The sequence below is a fragment of the Natrix helvetica genome, assembly GCF_964273705.1.
Source record: "Natrix helvetica genome assembly, chromosome: 2".
In the NCBI taxonomy this organism is placed as follows: Eukaryota; Metazoa; Chordata; class Lepidosauria; order Squamata; family Natricidae; genus Natrix; species Natrix helvetica.
Window position 1 is genome coordinate 33,733,249 of NC_138552.1, and position 17,584 is coordinate 33,750,832.

At 40.2% G+C, this 17,584-nt stretch overlaps 1 protein-coding gene across 3 annotated transcripts in view; it reads left to right on the plus strand.

The window, feature by feature from the left end:
• Positions 1 to 7,758: 7,758 nt before the first annotated feature.
• Positions 7,759 to 17,584, plus strand: part of MTX3 (metaxin 3) — a 35,022-nt gene continuing 25,196 nt past the window's right edge. For 2 of the 3 annotated variants that reach the window (XM_081943334.1, XM_081943336.1), the window contains exons 1-4: positions 7,759 to 7,919; positions 10,232 to 10,301; positions 11,306 to 11,382; positions 17,417 to 17,509. In XM_081943334.1, coding sequence (XP_081799460.1) covers positions 7,839 to 7,919; positions 10,232 to 10,301; positions 11,306 to 11,382; positions 17,417 to 17,509 — 321 coding nt within the window. In that variant the 5' untranslated portion in view covers positions 7,759 to 7,838. The remainder of the gene's footprint in view (positions 7,920 to 10,231; positions 10,302 to 11,305; positions 11,383 to 17,416; positions 17,510 to 17,584) is intronic. The other variant, XM_081943335.1, reaches the window with a different exon arrangement.

Sequence of the window (17,584 nt, forward strand, 5' to 3'; positions counted from 1 at the left end):
TCCCTGCAGCTTCCTGCCCCCCCCTTTTCAATGGGCTATTAAAGCCTAGGCCAGTCTATTCTATATAACGGAGATCTCTCCCCTTCAGTTCCAGGGTGATGGGATTAAGGCAGTGTTTCTCAAACTTGGCAACTTTAAGTCCTGTGGACTTCAACTCCCAGAATCCCCCAGGGGGAATTCTGGGAGTTGAAGTCCACAGGACTTAAAGTCGCCAAGTTTGAGAAACACTGGATTAAGGCATGATAGTATTAGCCCTTTACCCATCTCACCACAGGGCACCTGGGAAGAAGCAATGCTCAACCAAACTTGGACTTAAAACCCAGCCTACAGAGTTGCCCCTGCATGGGCCCATGGGAGTTTGACAACCAATCAGAATACAAGATCAAAGGCCAGAGAGGGCCTAAAACCAGGGACTTTAAACATCTCGGTCCTTTTTCTTCTTCACCCAACATCTTGAAGCATATGATCCCCCTTTTCTGTTCAGGAGCTCAAACCATGTGATCCTGTCCATCATTAAATCATCTCTCCAAAGCAGTCTCCATGTTTCCAGTATCTTTTTCCCCACTTGGAACTGAACCCAGATGGACGCTTCTCCCAACAGTACATACTAGGTTATTAGTATTTTATATCTATTTATAATGTTTATTTATTTATGCTGTCATAGAATATGATGGAAACAAATGTCTCAATCCATAGATGAATTTTAAAGAGCTTGTTTTAACACCTTGAAATATGAAATTCCACATTTGCATTTAGATATCCGTTTTAATAACTTAGATATTATTTCTACCAATAGGATTATCTGTTTCAAAATGATTTGAAAAAAGTGTTTTAGACCTTGGACAACTACAAACGTAGCATTATTTCCAATTCATTTACCTATCAACCATTTTTCAGGGTTTTGCTTGACCCTGAAAAAAAACAACCAATGCCCCTACTTTATGAGTCCCATGGAGTAAGTTCTTACAGAAGAGAAATCTGTTTAAAATTGGGCTTCTTTAATTTATGGCATAGATGCTATGCTTATGTGAAGTTTAAAGCACTTATTTCATCTGGTTTTAGAAGTGTGTACAACCTTAATGTCTAATATTTTATTTAATAAAGCTAAATTCTTGATACTTTAATCTGTTAATTTATGAAACTGCCAAAACTGAAGACAGATTGCTAATACTTATTAACATGGGGAACATATTTAAATTCATGTGCATTTGTATGTATTCCATTACCTCAATGAACATTCCGCAAATGCCTTGGTTGCAGTTCGTTTCAGGTATTGACTTATTCATTTAGTTCATTTAGTGACTGTTCAAAGTTACAACGGCACTGAAGTCATTTGACTTATGACTTTTTTTCAAACTAATGACCGTTCCAACATCCCCATGGTCATGTGATCAAAATTCAGATGCTTGGCAATTGATTCATATTTATAATAGTTGCAATGTCCCGTGATCATGTGATCACCTTTTGCAACTTTCTGACATACAAAGTCGATGTGAAAGTCATATTCAATTAACAACCGTGTTACTGACTTAACAACTGCAGTGATTTGCTTAACTACTGTGGCAATAAAGCTTATAAAATGGGGCAAAACCCACCTAACAACTGTCTCACTTAGCAACAGAAATTTTGAGCTTGATTATGGTCAGAAGTCGAGGACTACTTATCTTATTTATTTTATTTATATTTCATATTTAACCACCCATCTCCCTCTGAGAGGTTTTTGCTATTATTAAATCCTCATTATTGCTTTGTTCCATTTAAAGGGATTGTTGCCACCGAACTGATTCATGTTAAAATATACTGTATTGATCATCAATAGCAGGGGTAGGTTTTATATATGACTTCAAATTGTGTTTAAGGTTAAAAGGGGAAGATTTCCTGGCTAGACAGTAGACCAGAGTTTTCAACTCCTCAGAACTTGATGGTGATTCCTCAAGAGAATAAGGACAAAAAAACCTCCCCACCTAAATGTATCACTCAAGCAGTTAGTTTTGTATCACTAGATGCTGGCTGGGAAATTCTGGGAACTGAAGTTCACCCATCTTAAAGTTGCTAAGAGTGAGACTCACTGAACTAGAGCTTTACCTCTTGACTAAGAGTCAAAGGTTTTTTTTTAAAAAAAGTAATAGGTTCCACAGCCTGAAAACGTTTAAAAATCTGCTCTAGACAAATAGCCCTAACTAGATACTTGGGACAAGAAAATGTTTATTGTATTTTAAATCTTTAGCTTCTACATGTGAGCTAAAGTATGAGTTTCATCTCAACCTTTACAATGTTTCTTTCCCTTCTGTTAATATAATCGCAAATTTCTATGTGCCTCTTAGGCACATAGAAAATGGATCTGGTTGTGCTGGTTTTATTTAAGAAAATGTCAGTGTTATGAGAGCACTGAGTAATTGATTAAGACAAGTTCTAAATCTGATTCTTAGAATAGAACAAAAGAATCTTTATCTTTTCTTTCAAATGGTTCTGAGAAAAGTAGACATGTTATTCTCAAATTGCTTATTCTGGATCATATCCTGAGGAGCTTAATTTAATCTGTATGGATGTAAGAAGATACAGATCAATGTGACTTCATGCTTTATGGAATATTGTTGAAGACATGGCCTTTGAAAATGCTTCCTGCTGAATCAGACCATTGCTTCAGCCCAGGGTAGGTGTGGGCAATTTAGGGCTCTCCAGTTAATTTCATGCAGTCCTTGGCCTAATTTCAATCCCACCCCACCCTCCATTCCCCTATCTACCAGGTTTAGACTTCTGGTAAGAGCTACAGTATTTGCTCTTTACTGGAGGAGGGAACGGGATGTCAGAAAGAGCAAAAAGATGAGTATCCAAAGTAAGATACTTTGGATTGTGCCTCTATTCACTTCTTGCTGTAGGTTCATCCAACCTGCAGACTTCAAACAGATTATTAAGGAACTATGAGATTTAATATTTTTTGCCTAACTCTGGTTGAGTTAGTGTGGAATTAACTATTACAAGTGCCAGCTTCTTTTCAGGTCCTGCCTGGATAGGTGAGAATTGTGAGAAAAAAGTTTGTAAGTGAGCTAATTCTATTCCTCTGCCATCTTCAGGATTCAATTTCTGCATTAAAGTAGGACGTAAAGTGAGATTTGGACATTAAGAGTGAACATATGGGGTCAGGCTGGATAGCCTCTCGGGGCCCCTTTCATCTTGTTATTATAAAGTAAAAGACAGAGTTTGAAGCTTGCGGAGGAACAGGAAGTGTGAATGGCAAAACCGCAGAGTTCAGCTAAAGTTCTTACAAAGCCACCTAGCCATTATGAGACTAGAGCTCCATGCTCGAATACCTGCGGCCCAGACAAAAGGGAAAGCAAGACAGTAACCAATCAGAAATGGGTTAAGTATTTCCGTATTGTGCTGCTTTTGACAAAGTATAAGAATGCATGTTTCCTTCAGAACACTCTTCAGATTTTCAAATGGCTATCTTGGCTAAATTTTTCTGAACTTTTGGCTGCCAAATAAAGCTACTTCTCCTTGATCCTGAAATGTCCAAGTCCCATTATTTTCTGCAACAGCATTACAAATTAAAATTTGCTTATACCTTATTCAGTATGTGCCAAGGTATGCCAAAATATATGGTCTGGGACTGGGAGCCAATATACATAAGCTACTATTTTTCTCTAACTACTATGTGCTCAATAGTCACATGAATAAGCTCCAAATAGTTAATTTTGAAGAATAGTATTATTGCTTTGGCTTTTGTTTTTAAATGATATCACAACTGTTTAGCCATTAATAACCTAGAATCTAGGAGTTACACCAAATACAGAACTAATTGAGTTCCTATGCCATTATAATTATAGAGTAACTATTATGGTAACCTGAAAATCCTCGTGCAAGCTATAATAAGGATAATTTAATACTAAATTAAATAAATTTTCTCCAAAGACGGAAATCCATTTACATCCCTACTTATTTATTTATCATCTGCCCACACTTACATTTCATATTCCACAGAAAAATCTTAAATGTAGCCTCTGGCAATAAAAACACTTCTCACTGTTGATGTCTAGCAAACGTGAGGAGCTTGCAATCTCCAAATGAGCCTAAAGTAAACTTCCAGTAATCCCAGCCACCTAGGCAATAGTGACAGAAGTTGAGAGTGCTATGTCACCCCTATCTGGAGTGCCAGATCTATAGCTTATCTCACTCTCTATTACTTCTAGTAATACTAATAAATGTGTGTATACATAGTTCAGGGCTTCAGCCTTTGGTGCTGAGATAAAATGGATGGATGGAAAGAGGGAGATATAGATATCTAAATATCTCTATATGTCTCTGTCTCTCTACCATATCTGCAACCTGGTTAATGTGATAGAATCAAGAAGAACCCAGATTTAAGTTCATCCTAAGCATGGAAGCTCATTGGATGACTGAACCAAGGGCTGTTTGTCAGCTCCATTGACTCATTCATTGTGGTGAGCAAAGAGCACTCTGTATGTGACCTTGACTTCCTGGAGGAAAGGCAAGTTACACATCTAATGTACTGATCAATTCTTACATCAAACTTGTTGTTAAAGTAAAACATTTTAAAAAAGACTTTGGAAAAGAAAAAATAGAGACTGATAGCTTATTGGACACTAGTGATGACATTTTTAATGGATGTCTGGCAAAAAGGAAAATAGATGGGAGAAGAAAATGAAAGCAGTCTAATGCAGACATAAAAATAATAAACATGTAAATAAAAGAGGAAACTAACACATCCAACTGAGTTTAATAGAATGTATTCCTAAATAAAGCATAGGTTTACACTCTAAAAGGTAGAGTTTATATCTGAAATACCGAGATAACTCAAAAAGAATTATATAGAAAGTAATAAGTCAAGCTTCACAAAATCAGTTCCCTATCTTACCTGCCCTACATCGTGGCAATAGTATAAGGTTGGGGGGGTCAGAGGGACATTTTGCTGTACAACAGTCTTCCCAAAAATATTTTGTTGCCTTATTTATGTCTTTGTATAATCCATGTTTACTTGAAAGAATGGTTACTATGTGAATGCTTCACTAGAAGTTTCTCAGATGCACCCTGAAAAATGTCCACAAAATACATGCAAAGGTTAATTTGTAATTTTAAAACATGTGCACATTTAATTCACCAAAAATGTGAAAAACAGCCAAATGATTTTGTGTGTTCTTTACTTGCTTCACTACTGAGGTTGTGAATTTCTGTATCCATGGTGGAGAAAGTATAAACTAAAAAATAGCTTTAGGAACAAAGGATTTAGTGAAACCACAAAATATTTTAAGTCGTTTTACATAGACTGTAAACTTTCCATAAAACGTTTAACAGTAACACTGACTCAATAGGACAATTTGCAAAGAATACTGTATGTATTCCTTAGAATAGTTATTTTTCTTCTACTCCTAGAAATACCAAATATTTTCCCCAAGATCTTCTTTTAAAGTTGCAGAATATTTTCTCTGAAGAACTGCTTTTTTAAAACAATAGGTCTTGAAAACTTTACATGTTCATTTTACACAGAACTTGTGGAATGGTGTTCTAAAATTTGGGGTGTATACATCAAGAGCCAAAGTGGCACAGTGGTTAGAATGCAGTACTTTGGCAGTTTGGGTCTCACCAGGTTCAAGGTTGATTCAGTTTTCCATCCTTCTGAGGTCAGTAAAATGAGGGCCCAGATTGTTTGGGGGCAATATGCTAACCACTTAGAGAGGGCTGTAAAGTACTGTAAAGCGGTATGTAAGTCTAAATGCTATTGCTAAGGTAAAGGTAAGGGTTCCCTTCGCACATATGTGCTAGTCGTTCCCAACTCTAGGGGGCGGTGCTCATCTCCGTTTCAAAGCCAAAGGGCCAGCACTGTCCGAAGTCAACTCCGTGGTCATGTAGCCAGCATGAGTAAACACCAAAGGCACAGAACACTGTTATTTTATCCTATTTTTTCTACTTGCATTTTTACATACTTTCACACTAGTGATTTGAACCGCCGACCTTTCTGATAGACAAGTTCAGCATCTTAGCCACTGAGCCACTGCATCCCTTGTGCAATTGCTATCCCCACCCTAATGTGCTTTTGACTTAGTTGTACAATCCAGGATATTATAGTTTATAATATGTGAAACAAATTGTTTTTTTCAACAACCTGTTTAAACACTGAACATTTAAAACAATAATGGCTTAAAGGTTGAGATATGATCAGCAAATTTTGAAAATCCAAGTTAATTTTTCTTCTATGATCATTCTATGTAAAGAATGCCAGATAAATTTGGGAAAGAGTAAGCAAAGAGTTATGTTTAAGCATTGCCCTGACATTGGGATAAGCCGCCTGGGAAAGCCAAGGGAAATCATCAAAACCATTAAAAAGCGAAAGTTAGAATATTTCGGACATGTGATGCGACACCCGGAAAAATACGGCATACTTCACTTAATCCTCCAGGGAAAAATTGAAGGCAAATGAGGTCCAGTTAGAAGAACATTATGACTTCAAAATCTAAATGACTGGTTTAGACAAAACTCAGCAGCACTTTTTCGTGTGGCTATTGGTAAAAATATGATCACTAACGTTTGATGACAGATATCACATAAGAAGATGATGACTGATATTTGGAAGAGCCAGGGTCTACTCATTCTCAGACAAGGAATCTCAACGGACAAACCATTATCTCACAGTTGAATCCAGTATTTCTCAAGGTTGGCTGGAGAATTATGGGAGTGGAAGTCCATCCATCTTAAAGCTGCCTATATGTTTAACTTATATGAGGATAAAACTGAAAGAGGAAGTGATACATATTAACTTCAATGCCTGGGGAAAATAAAAATATCACCTATTTGTTGTCTTAGCCTTCTTGGGGAGCATAAATTAATAACAATCACATTCTTTAAAGCCAAATTATGACACTTGCAATAAAAGTAGAATTTTGCTTCAGTTAGGTATGTTGTAAGGTCAACTTTTTAAACAGTATTAAGAAATATCTGATTTGAATGTGTTTCTTGTGGGGAAACTATAAGTGGTCAGTGAATGTTAATTCAACATTTTTTTTAAAAAACCAAGTATTTTGCTGAGCGGTGTTGAATTGTATCATCAAGAAAGCTTTCACGTTAACTGCAGAAAATTGAACTTTGGGTGGAGATGGCCTTAGCTAAAAGTACCTTGTCAATCTATGCATGTTACAAGGGTGAGCCCTATTTTACTAACCTTATTTTGCACGTGAAATATGAATTTGTCGAAAATGAAGTTCCTATAAAGCAGAGGTCTCCAAACTTGGCAACTTTGACTTGTGGACTTCAAGTCCCAGAATTCCCAAGCCAGCATAGTTTAAGCATAGCTGGCTGGGGAATTCTGGGAGTTGAAGTCCACAAGACTTAAAAGTTCGCAGTTGGGACCAGGAGAACTGTCAAAGGGAGCTTTCCCCACCAACTACTTTTCACGTACGTTGAGAACACCCCATCATGCCCCACAAAAAGAAATGCTGGCTGGGGAGAGAAGAGAAAGTGAAAGCCAGCGTATTTCAGCGCGGTCTGATTTTGGAGAGCCAAGAAATCCGGTGATACGGCAGCAAAAGGATTCAAAGCACGACCTCACTGCTCCCATTTGTGGTCTCCCATATTTTGCACCTCAAAATTTAACGAGGAGCACCCAGGTTGGGGAAGGCGCCTGCCTTTCTACAACGTCTGATTGGGAGGTTCCCCCCCGCCCCTCCGCCACCCCTCGTGCAAGCCGTTGAGTCGGGCGCGCGCTTCGTTCGTCCCCGAGACCAACGGTCATACGCGCAAGCGGCAGCCTCAACCCCCAGCCTACGGGGAGGCGAAGACGACTCGCGGGGCGGGGCTTTGCGAGGCCAAAGGTGAACGGTGTCAACATGGCGTCTTCAATGGAGCTGAGTTGCTGGGGCGGCGACTGGGGGTTGCCCTCGGTGCACGCCGAGTGCCTCGTTGTCATGGTAACGGGGGGACTGGCCAGGTCACGCGAGCGAAAGCCTCTTTGTGGGGAGGAGAAACGAAAACTGCTGCTAGAGATTATAGAAGGCGACGACGTCCTACAAAAAGCGGGAGGGTGGTCCGGTTCTGGCCGCTGTAAGAACCGGCCTGGCGGGCACGGTCGCCCACCCTGGAGTAGTCGAACTGGGGAAACGGAACTTCCGCGTTTCTAGGCCCGTTGTTGGGCTGGCTTACCCATTAAGTTGAAACGAGTCTACATAAATGGGGCATCAGTTCTGAAGGGAAATAAAAATGGATTAAATATTGCGACGTTAGCTTTCAGGGTCTGTAGCTTGGTGCATCGCAAGGACGGGCAATATCTCCCATATTAAGTAATTAGGAATTGCCTTTAATACCGGTATTATTTTAATCCAATCACCATGTTTGACGATGATAGATGCTGTAATTCAACACATTTGAAAAACTGGTATAATTTGACACCTGCACCATATATTTACTGAGTTATTAGATTTATGCTTTCTGTCTTCAGAAGGCAAACTTCCTCTGGCGTGCGTGTGTATATATGTGTGTGTGTGTTGTATTTGTGCTGATAAATTTGGGCATACCAGGGGTTGTAACACACACACATACATACATACATACATACATATATACACATACACACACACACACACAGTGTGTGTACATATACATATATATGTGTGTAATATATATATTTGTTTTTGTAGATTTGCACGGGTGTAGGTATGCTGGTTTTGTTGTATTCGGGTCTTTTCCCGTGTAAGAAAACCAGCATATATATATATATATATATATATATATATGCTGGTTTTCTTACACGGGAAAAGACCCGAATATATATATATATATGGGATTTGAACCTGGGCTGTATTATATCTTAGGCAGAAGTCTTAGCCACTAAGCCACAGGATCGCCTCCTTATCAGTTGAGCCAGGGAAATAGGTATGTATTTGTGTTACAACCCCTGGTATGCCTAAATATGGGAGGAAGGTCACTACTCCCTCTTTCTGTCCTTCGGCTTATCACAGAAGACCATGCAGGCAGAAAAATATTTTTATTTTTAATGTTGCCTTTTTTACATTTGTGTTGTATTTGTACTGATAAATAAATAAAGGGAGACTAGTATAGATCTATTTCGAGCTAATTAGCTCTCATCAGCTAGCCATACCCTTACTGGGATTTGAACCTGGGCTGTATTATATCTTAGGCAGAAGTCTTAGCCACTAAGTGTGTATGTATGTGTGTGTATGTATGTATGTATGTGTGTGTGTGTGTATATATATATATGTATATATATATATGTATACACACACACACACACACACACACATATACACACACATATATACACACACACACACACATATATATATATACACACACACATACATACATACTTTGTGCGTGTGTGCGTGTGTGCGTGTGTGTGTGTATGAGAGATTTATTATCAGTCTGACTTCTGAGCGAACATACATGGTGCTAAACTGAAGAAGATATTTGCCTGGTCTCTGAAAATACGATATAGCAATAGCAACAGTCAGCATATTGCCCTCAACAATGTAACAACAACAGAGTTAAGCGGCTTTCTAATCTAACAGGATTGGTCAAATAGGAGACACTATACCATTTCAGACAATTGGTTGTCCAGTCTCTTCTTAAAAGCTACCAGTAATGTAGCACTTATAACTTCTGAAGACAAGCTGTTCCACTGATTAATTGTTGTTTGTTGCACAGGAATTAATGTTATTGACTAAAACTGCCATTCCCAAACTTGTGCCCTTCAAATACTTGTATTACAACTCTTAATATGCTGTATAACTGTGAACATTCTGAATGAGATTGATAAGACTTTAAAAAGTAGTATATTCAAGGGCATTTGGATTGGGGAAAGTTGTATTTCATTTGGAAGTCTGGTCTTCTTTCAGAACTGATTCTGAGGCTTTAGGCTAGTGAAATAATGACTTAAAAATATGTGTCAGCATTTGTAATTTCTATATTGTTTGTCTTAAGATAAATTAGATTCATATGTGGAAAAATTAAAAATGGATATTTAAATGGATATAGCTCTCTTCTAGTGGCCAATTAATATCCCACTGAAATTCATAGAATTAATGGATAATTTCCTATTGGTTACTATAGCCTTGATGTTTACTATGGCAAGAGCATAACACAAGCATAAACATTAAAAGAAATAAGCAGCTTCTGTTTTTCCAAGCTGAGCAGTCATTTGCTCTTTTTTTAAATTTCTAAATTGCACATTATTGAATTGTGTTTTTTTTAACTTTTATTACAGACTTATGCCAGGTTTTCAGGTGCACCATTGAAAATCAGTGTAATAGATCATGCATGGAATGCACCCAGAGGTATTACTTTAATTTTTTTAAAGTTTTATGACACATTTAAAGTCAGACCTGGGCATTTTATGGCCTATGCACTACATCTGGCCCTTTGACTGCCTCTGTCTGACCCATGGCTGTGGTGGGAGGGGGAGGCAACAAGGAGTATGTGGGCGTGGGTGCTGGCAGGGTGGTGGCAGTGGCGCCAGCCCTCCACAACTATCCCAATTTTTCACCCTGATTGTGTGTGTGTGTGTGTGTGTGTGTGTGTGTGTGTGTGTGTATGTATGTATATGTATATGTATACGTATACACACACACACACACACACACAGAACTCTTTAAATAAGAATTTGGTTTGGCTTGGCTTATAGTCCAGACTTGAAATACAAAGCAAATGGGATGGAATCAAAATAAAGTTTGTTTTATACCTACACTGTGTTGCAAGGCAAGTGCAGCAAAATATTGAATAACTTGTTTTGATGCAGTTCTGTTATTTAAAACAGTGATTCCCAACCTTTCTGGCACCAGGGACTGGCTTTGGAAGAAAAATTGTCTTCCACAGACTGAAGTGGTTTTGCGTGCAACCTAGATCCAATGCACGCCTGGATGGAACTTCACTTGCACAGCCCAGGTCCTAACAGACCATGGACTGGTACTGGCTGTGACCTGGGGGTTGGAGATCCCTGGTTTAAAACATACTTGCACAATGCAAGCTATGTGTGAATCATATAATAGGAATTAGGTAGGACAATACATTGTCAACATTTAGAGCTATAATATCTATCTAGTAACAGAATCAAAACCCATCCAAACTCACCTGGTATGCTGATAACTACAACATGTAAGCATTATTACAAAGACCTGACTTGAATATAAAAATTAAATGACAAGGTGGATTACAATCTGATATAACTCAAACTCTAGATAGTGAACTAATAATTATCTAATATAATCAAACTTTAGGGTCTGTTGAGTTACCAATGCAGTTCTTTTGTTTATATGATCTTATCTGATTTAATCTTTTTTAGGTAGTATACCATTATTAATATCAGATGATATTGTTATTTCTCAGCCAGCAAAAATACTAAACTTTTTAAGAAAACAGGTAGGTTTTATAATTACTATTACCTATTTCAGTATGTTTAAAGATTAAGGATGATATACCCTAGATTTGTTTATATTTGTTAGTACTGTATATAGTTTTGTCACAGGAATACTGGAAGAACTGGTGCCAGTTAGTTTAATTTTCTATACTAAAAGGACAGTACCAGCAGTAAGCTATTTGTACTTTCTCTGACATAGTTATATCAGGTTTAGATTACTACAAACCATAGATTATTAGTGGTATAATAGAGAAGTGGAATTTTTGAAACTGAAGATATAGCATATCCATTAGTTAGCATTGATATTAGCTACATAGTACAAATCCTTTTGCTTTGGCAATTGTAGGATATAGGCTGGCAGTGTCATTATCTTTGTTCTTTATATTGCTACCTGCTTAAATTAAGAAGTATTTTTTCTTTGAATGAGGGAGTTGTACCTTTACCTCTTAAGGGGGGGGGCTGGTTTACTCCCTTCTTAAAAAATCATTGCTGGATCCCACCATACGGGACAATTTTCAGCCAGTATCTAACTTAGCTTTTTTGCATAAGATGATTGAGACGGTAGTTGCATAACAGATTCAGAAGACATTGGAAGAAATAGATTATATGGATTCCTTTCAGGTAACATTCCAGGCCTGGGCTTGGGACAGAAATGGCACAGATCATGCTTTTCTATGATCTTTGATGAGGGCGGGATGGGGTTGTAATCTATCCGTTTCTACTTGAGCCCTCTGCAGCCTTCAACACCTTTGGCCATGGTATCCTTCTATATTGCCTTAGAGCAGTGATGGCGAACCTTTTTTGGCTCGCGTGCCAGAAGGGGGGGAGCTCAGGGGGGTCGTGTGCGGGCGTGCCACACCCATAATGCAACGCGCGACCCCCCCAGTGCGCATGCGTGCACAACGCGCAACCCCCCATTTTTACATGCTTTTTTTGCCCTCCCCAGGCTCCAGAGGCTTTATAGGAGCCTGAGGAGGGCGAAAAGAGCCTCCCCCGCCCCCCCGGAGGCCCTCCGGAGGCTTCAGGGACTGTCCGGAGGCTTCTCTGAAGCCTTCGGAAGGCTTAAAACCACCCTCCGAGCAACCCGGAAGTGACTTTCAGGGGGAGGACTTATTTTAGTACAGGCGTTCAAAAGTCTGGTTGGGCTTATTATCCCGGGAGGCCTTATTTTCTGGAAAACGGGGTATTTAAAACCGGTGTGCCAGGAGCTTTAAAAGGTCTGACTGAGGCTTTTTGAAATGCCTCAGCTTTCATTCCCCCCTAACAAACTTACCCCCCCAGAACAACTCGCAGCCTCAAAACATAAACGCGTCGTGCCAAATCGCATACGCACGCACACACCTCTCTACCCCATATTCTTCCACTAGCGTTCAAAATATTTCGTCTCTTGTCATCCCACCCCCACCCCCAACTCCATCTTCTGCCCAGCGGCATCTATCGCCGAGCTCCATCATCTTCATGGAAGACTTGGAATACGCCGAGAGCTGTTTCGCAAGCCATTAGCCAGGGCTGTATGTACCGCGCTGGTGCAATCCCTGTTTCGGCTTTATGAGAAGACGGAGGGGGGGGAGGACAGCGATCGGTGTCCGCCCCTCCCCTTTTGACGCCTTCATTCATTCTGCTGCACGAATTCCAGCACAAAAAAACGCCTCCAAGCAGAAGAGAAGGCGCTGGCTCTTTCGCCGCCGGCTTGTGCTTTGTATCTCTTCCCCTCCTTCCCTCGGCCCGTGGGCCCTCCCCTCCCCGCCCTCGTTTCTTCAATGCTCTGTTCTGGCTGGGTTATGCAGCTGTCGTCGCCGGCAGGAGCGGTATAGTTGAGCAAGGAGACCTTTTGACGGCCGTCCCCAGAGAATCCACAGCAGCTCCGCTTCGGTAATTGGGAGCGGAGGGACAGCAAGAAACTCCGCAAGAAACAGCCAGACGCGGGAAGCAAATGGGGTCTGTGCGTATATGCGAGCGCTTGCGCTTGGGTGGAATACGGACAAGCCGAAGTAAAATTGAGAAAGAAAGAGACGAACTTTCAGGGAGCAGGGAAGAGGCAGCTCACTAGCCAAATGAACAGGAAATGGGGCGAAAAAACAGAGCATTGCCCAGCAAAGCGCAGAGCTCAACGCTGAGTTTCTCCATTCGGCGGTGCGCCCCGGACGGCTTCGGATGTACCGTGCAAGGAGGGCTCCATGCCTTGTTGTAAGCATCCTGGGTGCTTTTCTCGGGACGTGGGAATTAGTGGCTTAGACCCCACCGCTTTTTCTGATCAACGGAGGCTGCGACATGAGGGATAAGTAGCGCCTAAAGTTCCTCCAGGCGGGGGAAGGCGAGGCTACCCGGGATCATGGCAAACCCTGCCGGCTTGGACTCCGCCACGGTGGAATGTTTCTTAGACAGACACTCGGAGCTGGTGGAGAAGTGGCTGAAGAGGAGAACCGCCTTCCTTAGTAGTAAAGAAGCTCCCGGGGGAGCGCCTGACTTCGGCAACGGCGGGGCGGCAAAGCAGCCGCCCCGCCGTGCTCGGAGGGTCGTTTTAAGCGCTCCGAAGGCATCAGGGAATGTCCGGAGGCTTCCCTGAAGCCTTCGGAACGCTTAAAACGACCCTCCGAGCAACCCGGAAGTCACTTCCGGTTTGCTCAGAGGGTGGTTTTAAGCGTTCCGAAGGCTTCAGGGAAGCCTCCGGACGGTCCCTGAAGCCTCCGGGGAGGGGGAGGGGGGCTCTTATAAAGGCTCCTATAAAGCCTCTGGAGCCTGGGGAAGGCGAAAAATAGCTTTTAAAAAGGTGAACTCAGCTGGCCAGCGCGCACATGTGCGCTGGCCAGCTGACGGAGCGCTTCGCGTGGCCTGACAAATGGCTCCGCGTTCCACTTGTGGCACGCGTGCCATAGGTTCGCCATCACAGCCGTAGAGGATTTAGAGTAGGCCACAAAGTGTTATGCTGGTTTGCTTACTTCCTCCAGAGTCAATTCCAGTTAGTGGTGATTTGGGAGGAGAGATCCTGCCCCCAGCCTTTACCGTGTGGGGTGCTGCAAGGTTTGGTGCTTTCTTCTCTTCTATTTAATATCTACATGAAGTCGTGTGAGAGAGCTTATTCCTCATCCTGATATGAGATATCATTGGTATACTGATATACCCAATTATATATCTCTGTCTCTGACAAATTAAGTGACGCTATAAATCTCTTATCCCAGTGCCTAGAGATTGTGAGGGTCTAGTTGGGGAACAACAGCTTCTGCCGAACCCTGCAAAATCTGAGTGGCTTTGGGGATTTACCAGTTCTAGGATTCTGTCATCTTTGGTGCTGGATGGGGTCACACTTCCCCAGATAGATACATTGTGCAATTTGGAAGCTGCCTGGATGCATAACTCTTGCTCAAGTAGCAAGTGGCAGTTGTGTCTAGAAGGGCCTTTACACTACATGTTGTGTGCCAGTTGCGCCCGTTCTTTGCAAAACTGCTCATGTCCTAATCACCTCCAGATTGGATTTCTGTAATGGGGCTGCTCTTCTGAGTATTCAGAAGCTTCAGGTGGTGCAGAAGGTATTGCAGTGGCATGGACAGTTATCTGCTTCCAGAACAGCACACCTCTGCTCCAGGAACTGCATTGGTTTCCTTCTGAGTCCAATTCAAGGTATTGGTTTTAACCTTTCAAGCTCTTCATGGCAGGAGACCAGGTTATCTGAAGGATTGCCTCTCGCCAATTACATCTGCCCATCCCATTAAGATATACTTTAGTTCATCTGTTAGGAACTTTAACATTTGGCAGTCTCTGGAGGTGGGCTTTTTCTCCTGTAGTGTAGTGATTGCCTGGAACATTCTCCCACCCCCACCCATATAAAGGAGTCAAGCAGAAATTAGAAACCTAGAAAACTGCTTATTACTGAATCATATTTATGTGAGTATTATTGACACTAACTGGTAGTTTTGTCAGACAGAGGTTTTTCTAATGCTCCTGAAGGTACATGAGACCTTCAGCATGCAAATGTGATGTCTAATATTGAGCTATGCCTTCCTTCTTTCCTGGTTACTGTTATATTAGACATTGTAGAATTCTAAAATGTTAAAGAGAAGACAGGCAGTAAAGTAAATAACTGTGAGTAGGAGGAATCCCAGGTGCTAGTAAAAAAAAAGGACTGTTTTTTAACTTGGCTCAAGATGTTTCAGAAAATGTGTTCTTTTTCAAGGGCATTCCTGGAACGTACATGAACAAATTGACAGAGTCAGTTCTTGGATATTCTAGAAATGTCTTTGAAAAAGAACACATTTTCTGAAACGCATCAGGGCAAATAAAAATCATGTTTTATTGGCACATAGAATTCCTCCTCTTTTTTTGTTTAACTCTTCTGCTAACAGAAACTGCTTACAAAAGAACCAGAGAAGATTAAGTATCTTGCTCAAATTACGGGCTTCTGCATAAAGTAAACTTCATGAATGGAGAAGCAGTTAAGAATGGCTGCAGATTGATTTCTACTATAGCATCTGGTCAGCAGAGGGAATTATATTTTGTTCTCTTAGGGAGCTACTCTGAAACTGGATATTGATATGCCTATTCACTGTAGAACCGAATTGCATCTCGTAAATCCATAATTTCATCAGAATATTCTGATAGAATGCAATTTGAAATGTTTTGAATATTTATCATAGAATAGAAACATCAACTGCTTTCTTCCTTTCTGTTGTTATAGACTCATGCAAATAATAATTCATCCTGTTATATACTATACTATATACTTTATACTCTGCCAAGAGCATAACTTTATAAAAGATATATTTCAAAGGTGTCCATTGAATCAATGTAAGCAACATTTATACATACTTTTTCGTGGGACAACATGGTGCTTATGATGGTCTGTGAGCTTTTTGGTGCTCACAGACTATAAAGCATATTTTCCAAGGCTATTGTAATTTTGAATAGTTGTATTTTAAGTTGAGGACTACCTGTAAAACAATTGACAAAATATAATTCAACCTGCTTCATTAACCGCAGTTCAAAACAAGCTTGTTTCAGCTCCAGTAATTTATTGGATTCATTTCAATAATGTGAAGCCCATCACCAGAGAGAACTGAATTGATTATTGATGACAAATGTATCCATATTCTGATGTTTTAAGAAGTAAGAAGGATTGAATGAGAGTAGATAATTCTGTTGGTTGTTTGGATCTAACAACCTGCCTTTAAAATTCAACAAACAGACAATGTAACATTGTTTCATGGATTTTATAGTCTGAAAGGATAGCAGCATAGCAACATAATTTAGGATGCATATGCACAGTATACACCTTGGAATTTTGTAACCTGCCTGAAAGATAAAACACCTAAAGACTCCATAGGAACAATAGTATTATGTTGCAACTCTTGCAGTTTAACTTCCTCAGAGAAAAACAAAAACCTAACACAACACACAACACAACAGTTATCAGCAGAGAGCAGTTCATGTTTAACTGATTCTCTCTTACCCCATGTCAGGCTTTCAAGATTAAGAAAGATACAGAGTAATTCTTCCAAGCAGATTTCTGTATTTTTCCACACCTATAGACAAAATCTTGCCAAACTGAAGCAAGCTACTACCTACATGAAGATATACTGTGGGAATTATTAGGGTGGGGCTGTCTTTATCCTCCTTTCACACAAATTATCTGAACTCACTTGTCTCTTCTCTGGAATATACTCCCTTCCTCCCTCCCTCCCAGATTACATGCCATCATATTTCCCTTCATTTAGCTCTATCCAGTGGCAATGGAGATGAAACCTTTCATTGGCCAATGCATTTAGCTTAAAGAATTTAAAAAAAATAGACACAAACCAGTTGTAGACATCAAGAACACCCCAAAAGCTCCATTGGTTGCAGTTTCAAAGCGAAAAAAGAAAACAGAATTTTCCATTTTCAGAACATTTCAAACAGGCATGTCAACTATGTAGAAGAAAGAAATGTTATTTTTTATTATACCATGTGCTTAGTGAAATATAAAATGTGTAATTAACTTCAGTTATTACATCTAGTTTCTTTTTAGAAAGTTTCATATAACTCTCCTCTGCCTTTTTTTGGCAGAAATATAATGCTGATTATGAATTGTCTTCAAAGGATGGAGCTGACACACTGGCATATATTGCATTGCTTGAAGAAAAATTACATCCTGCTATGGTAAGAACCAACTAGTCTCTCAACTTGCATTTAACCACAGCACAGTTATTTCCTCTCCGTCCTCAAATTATGGCC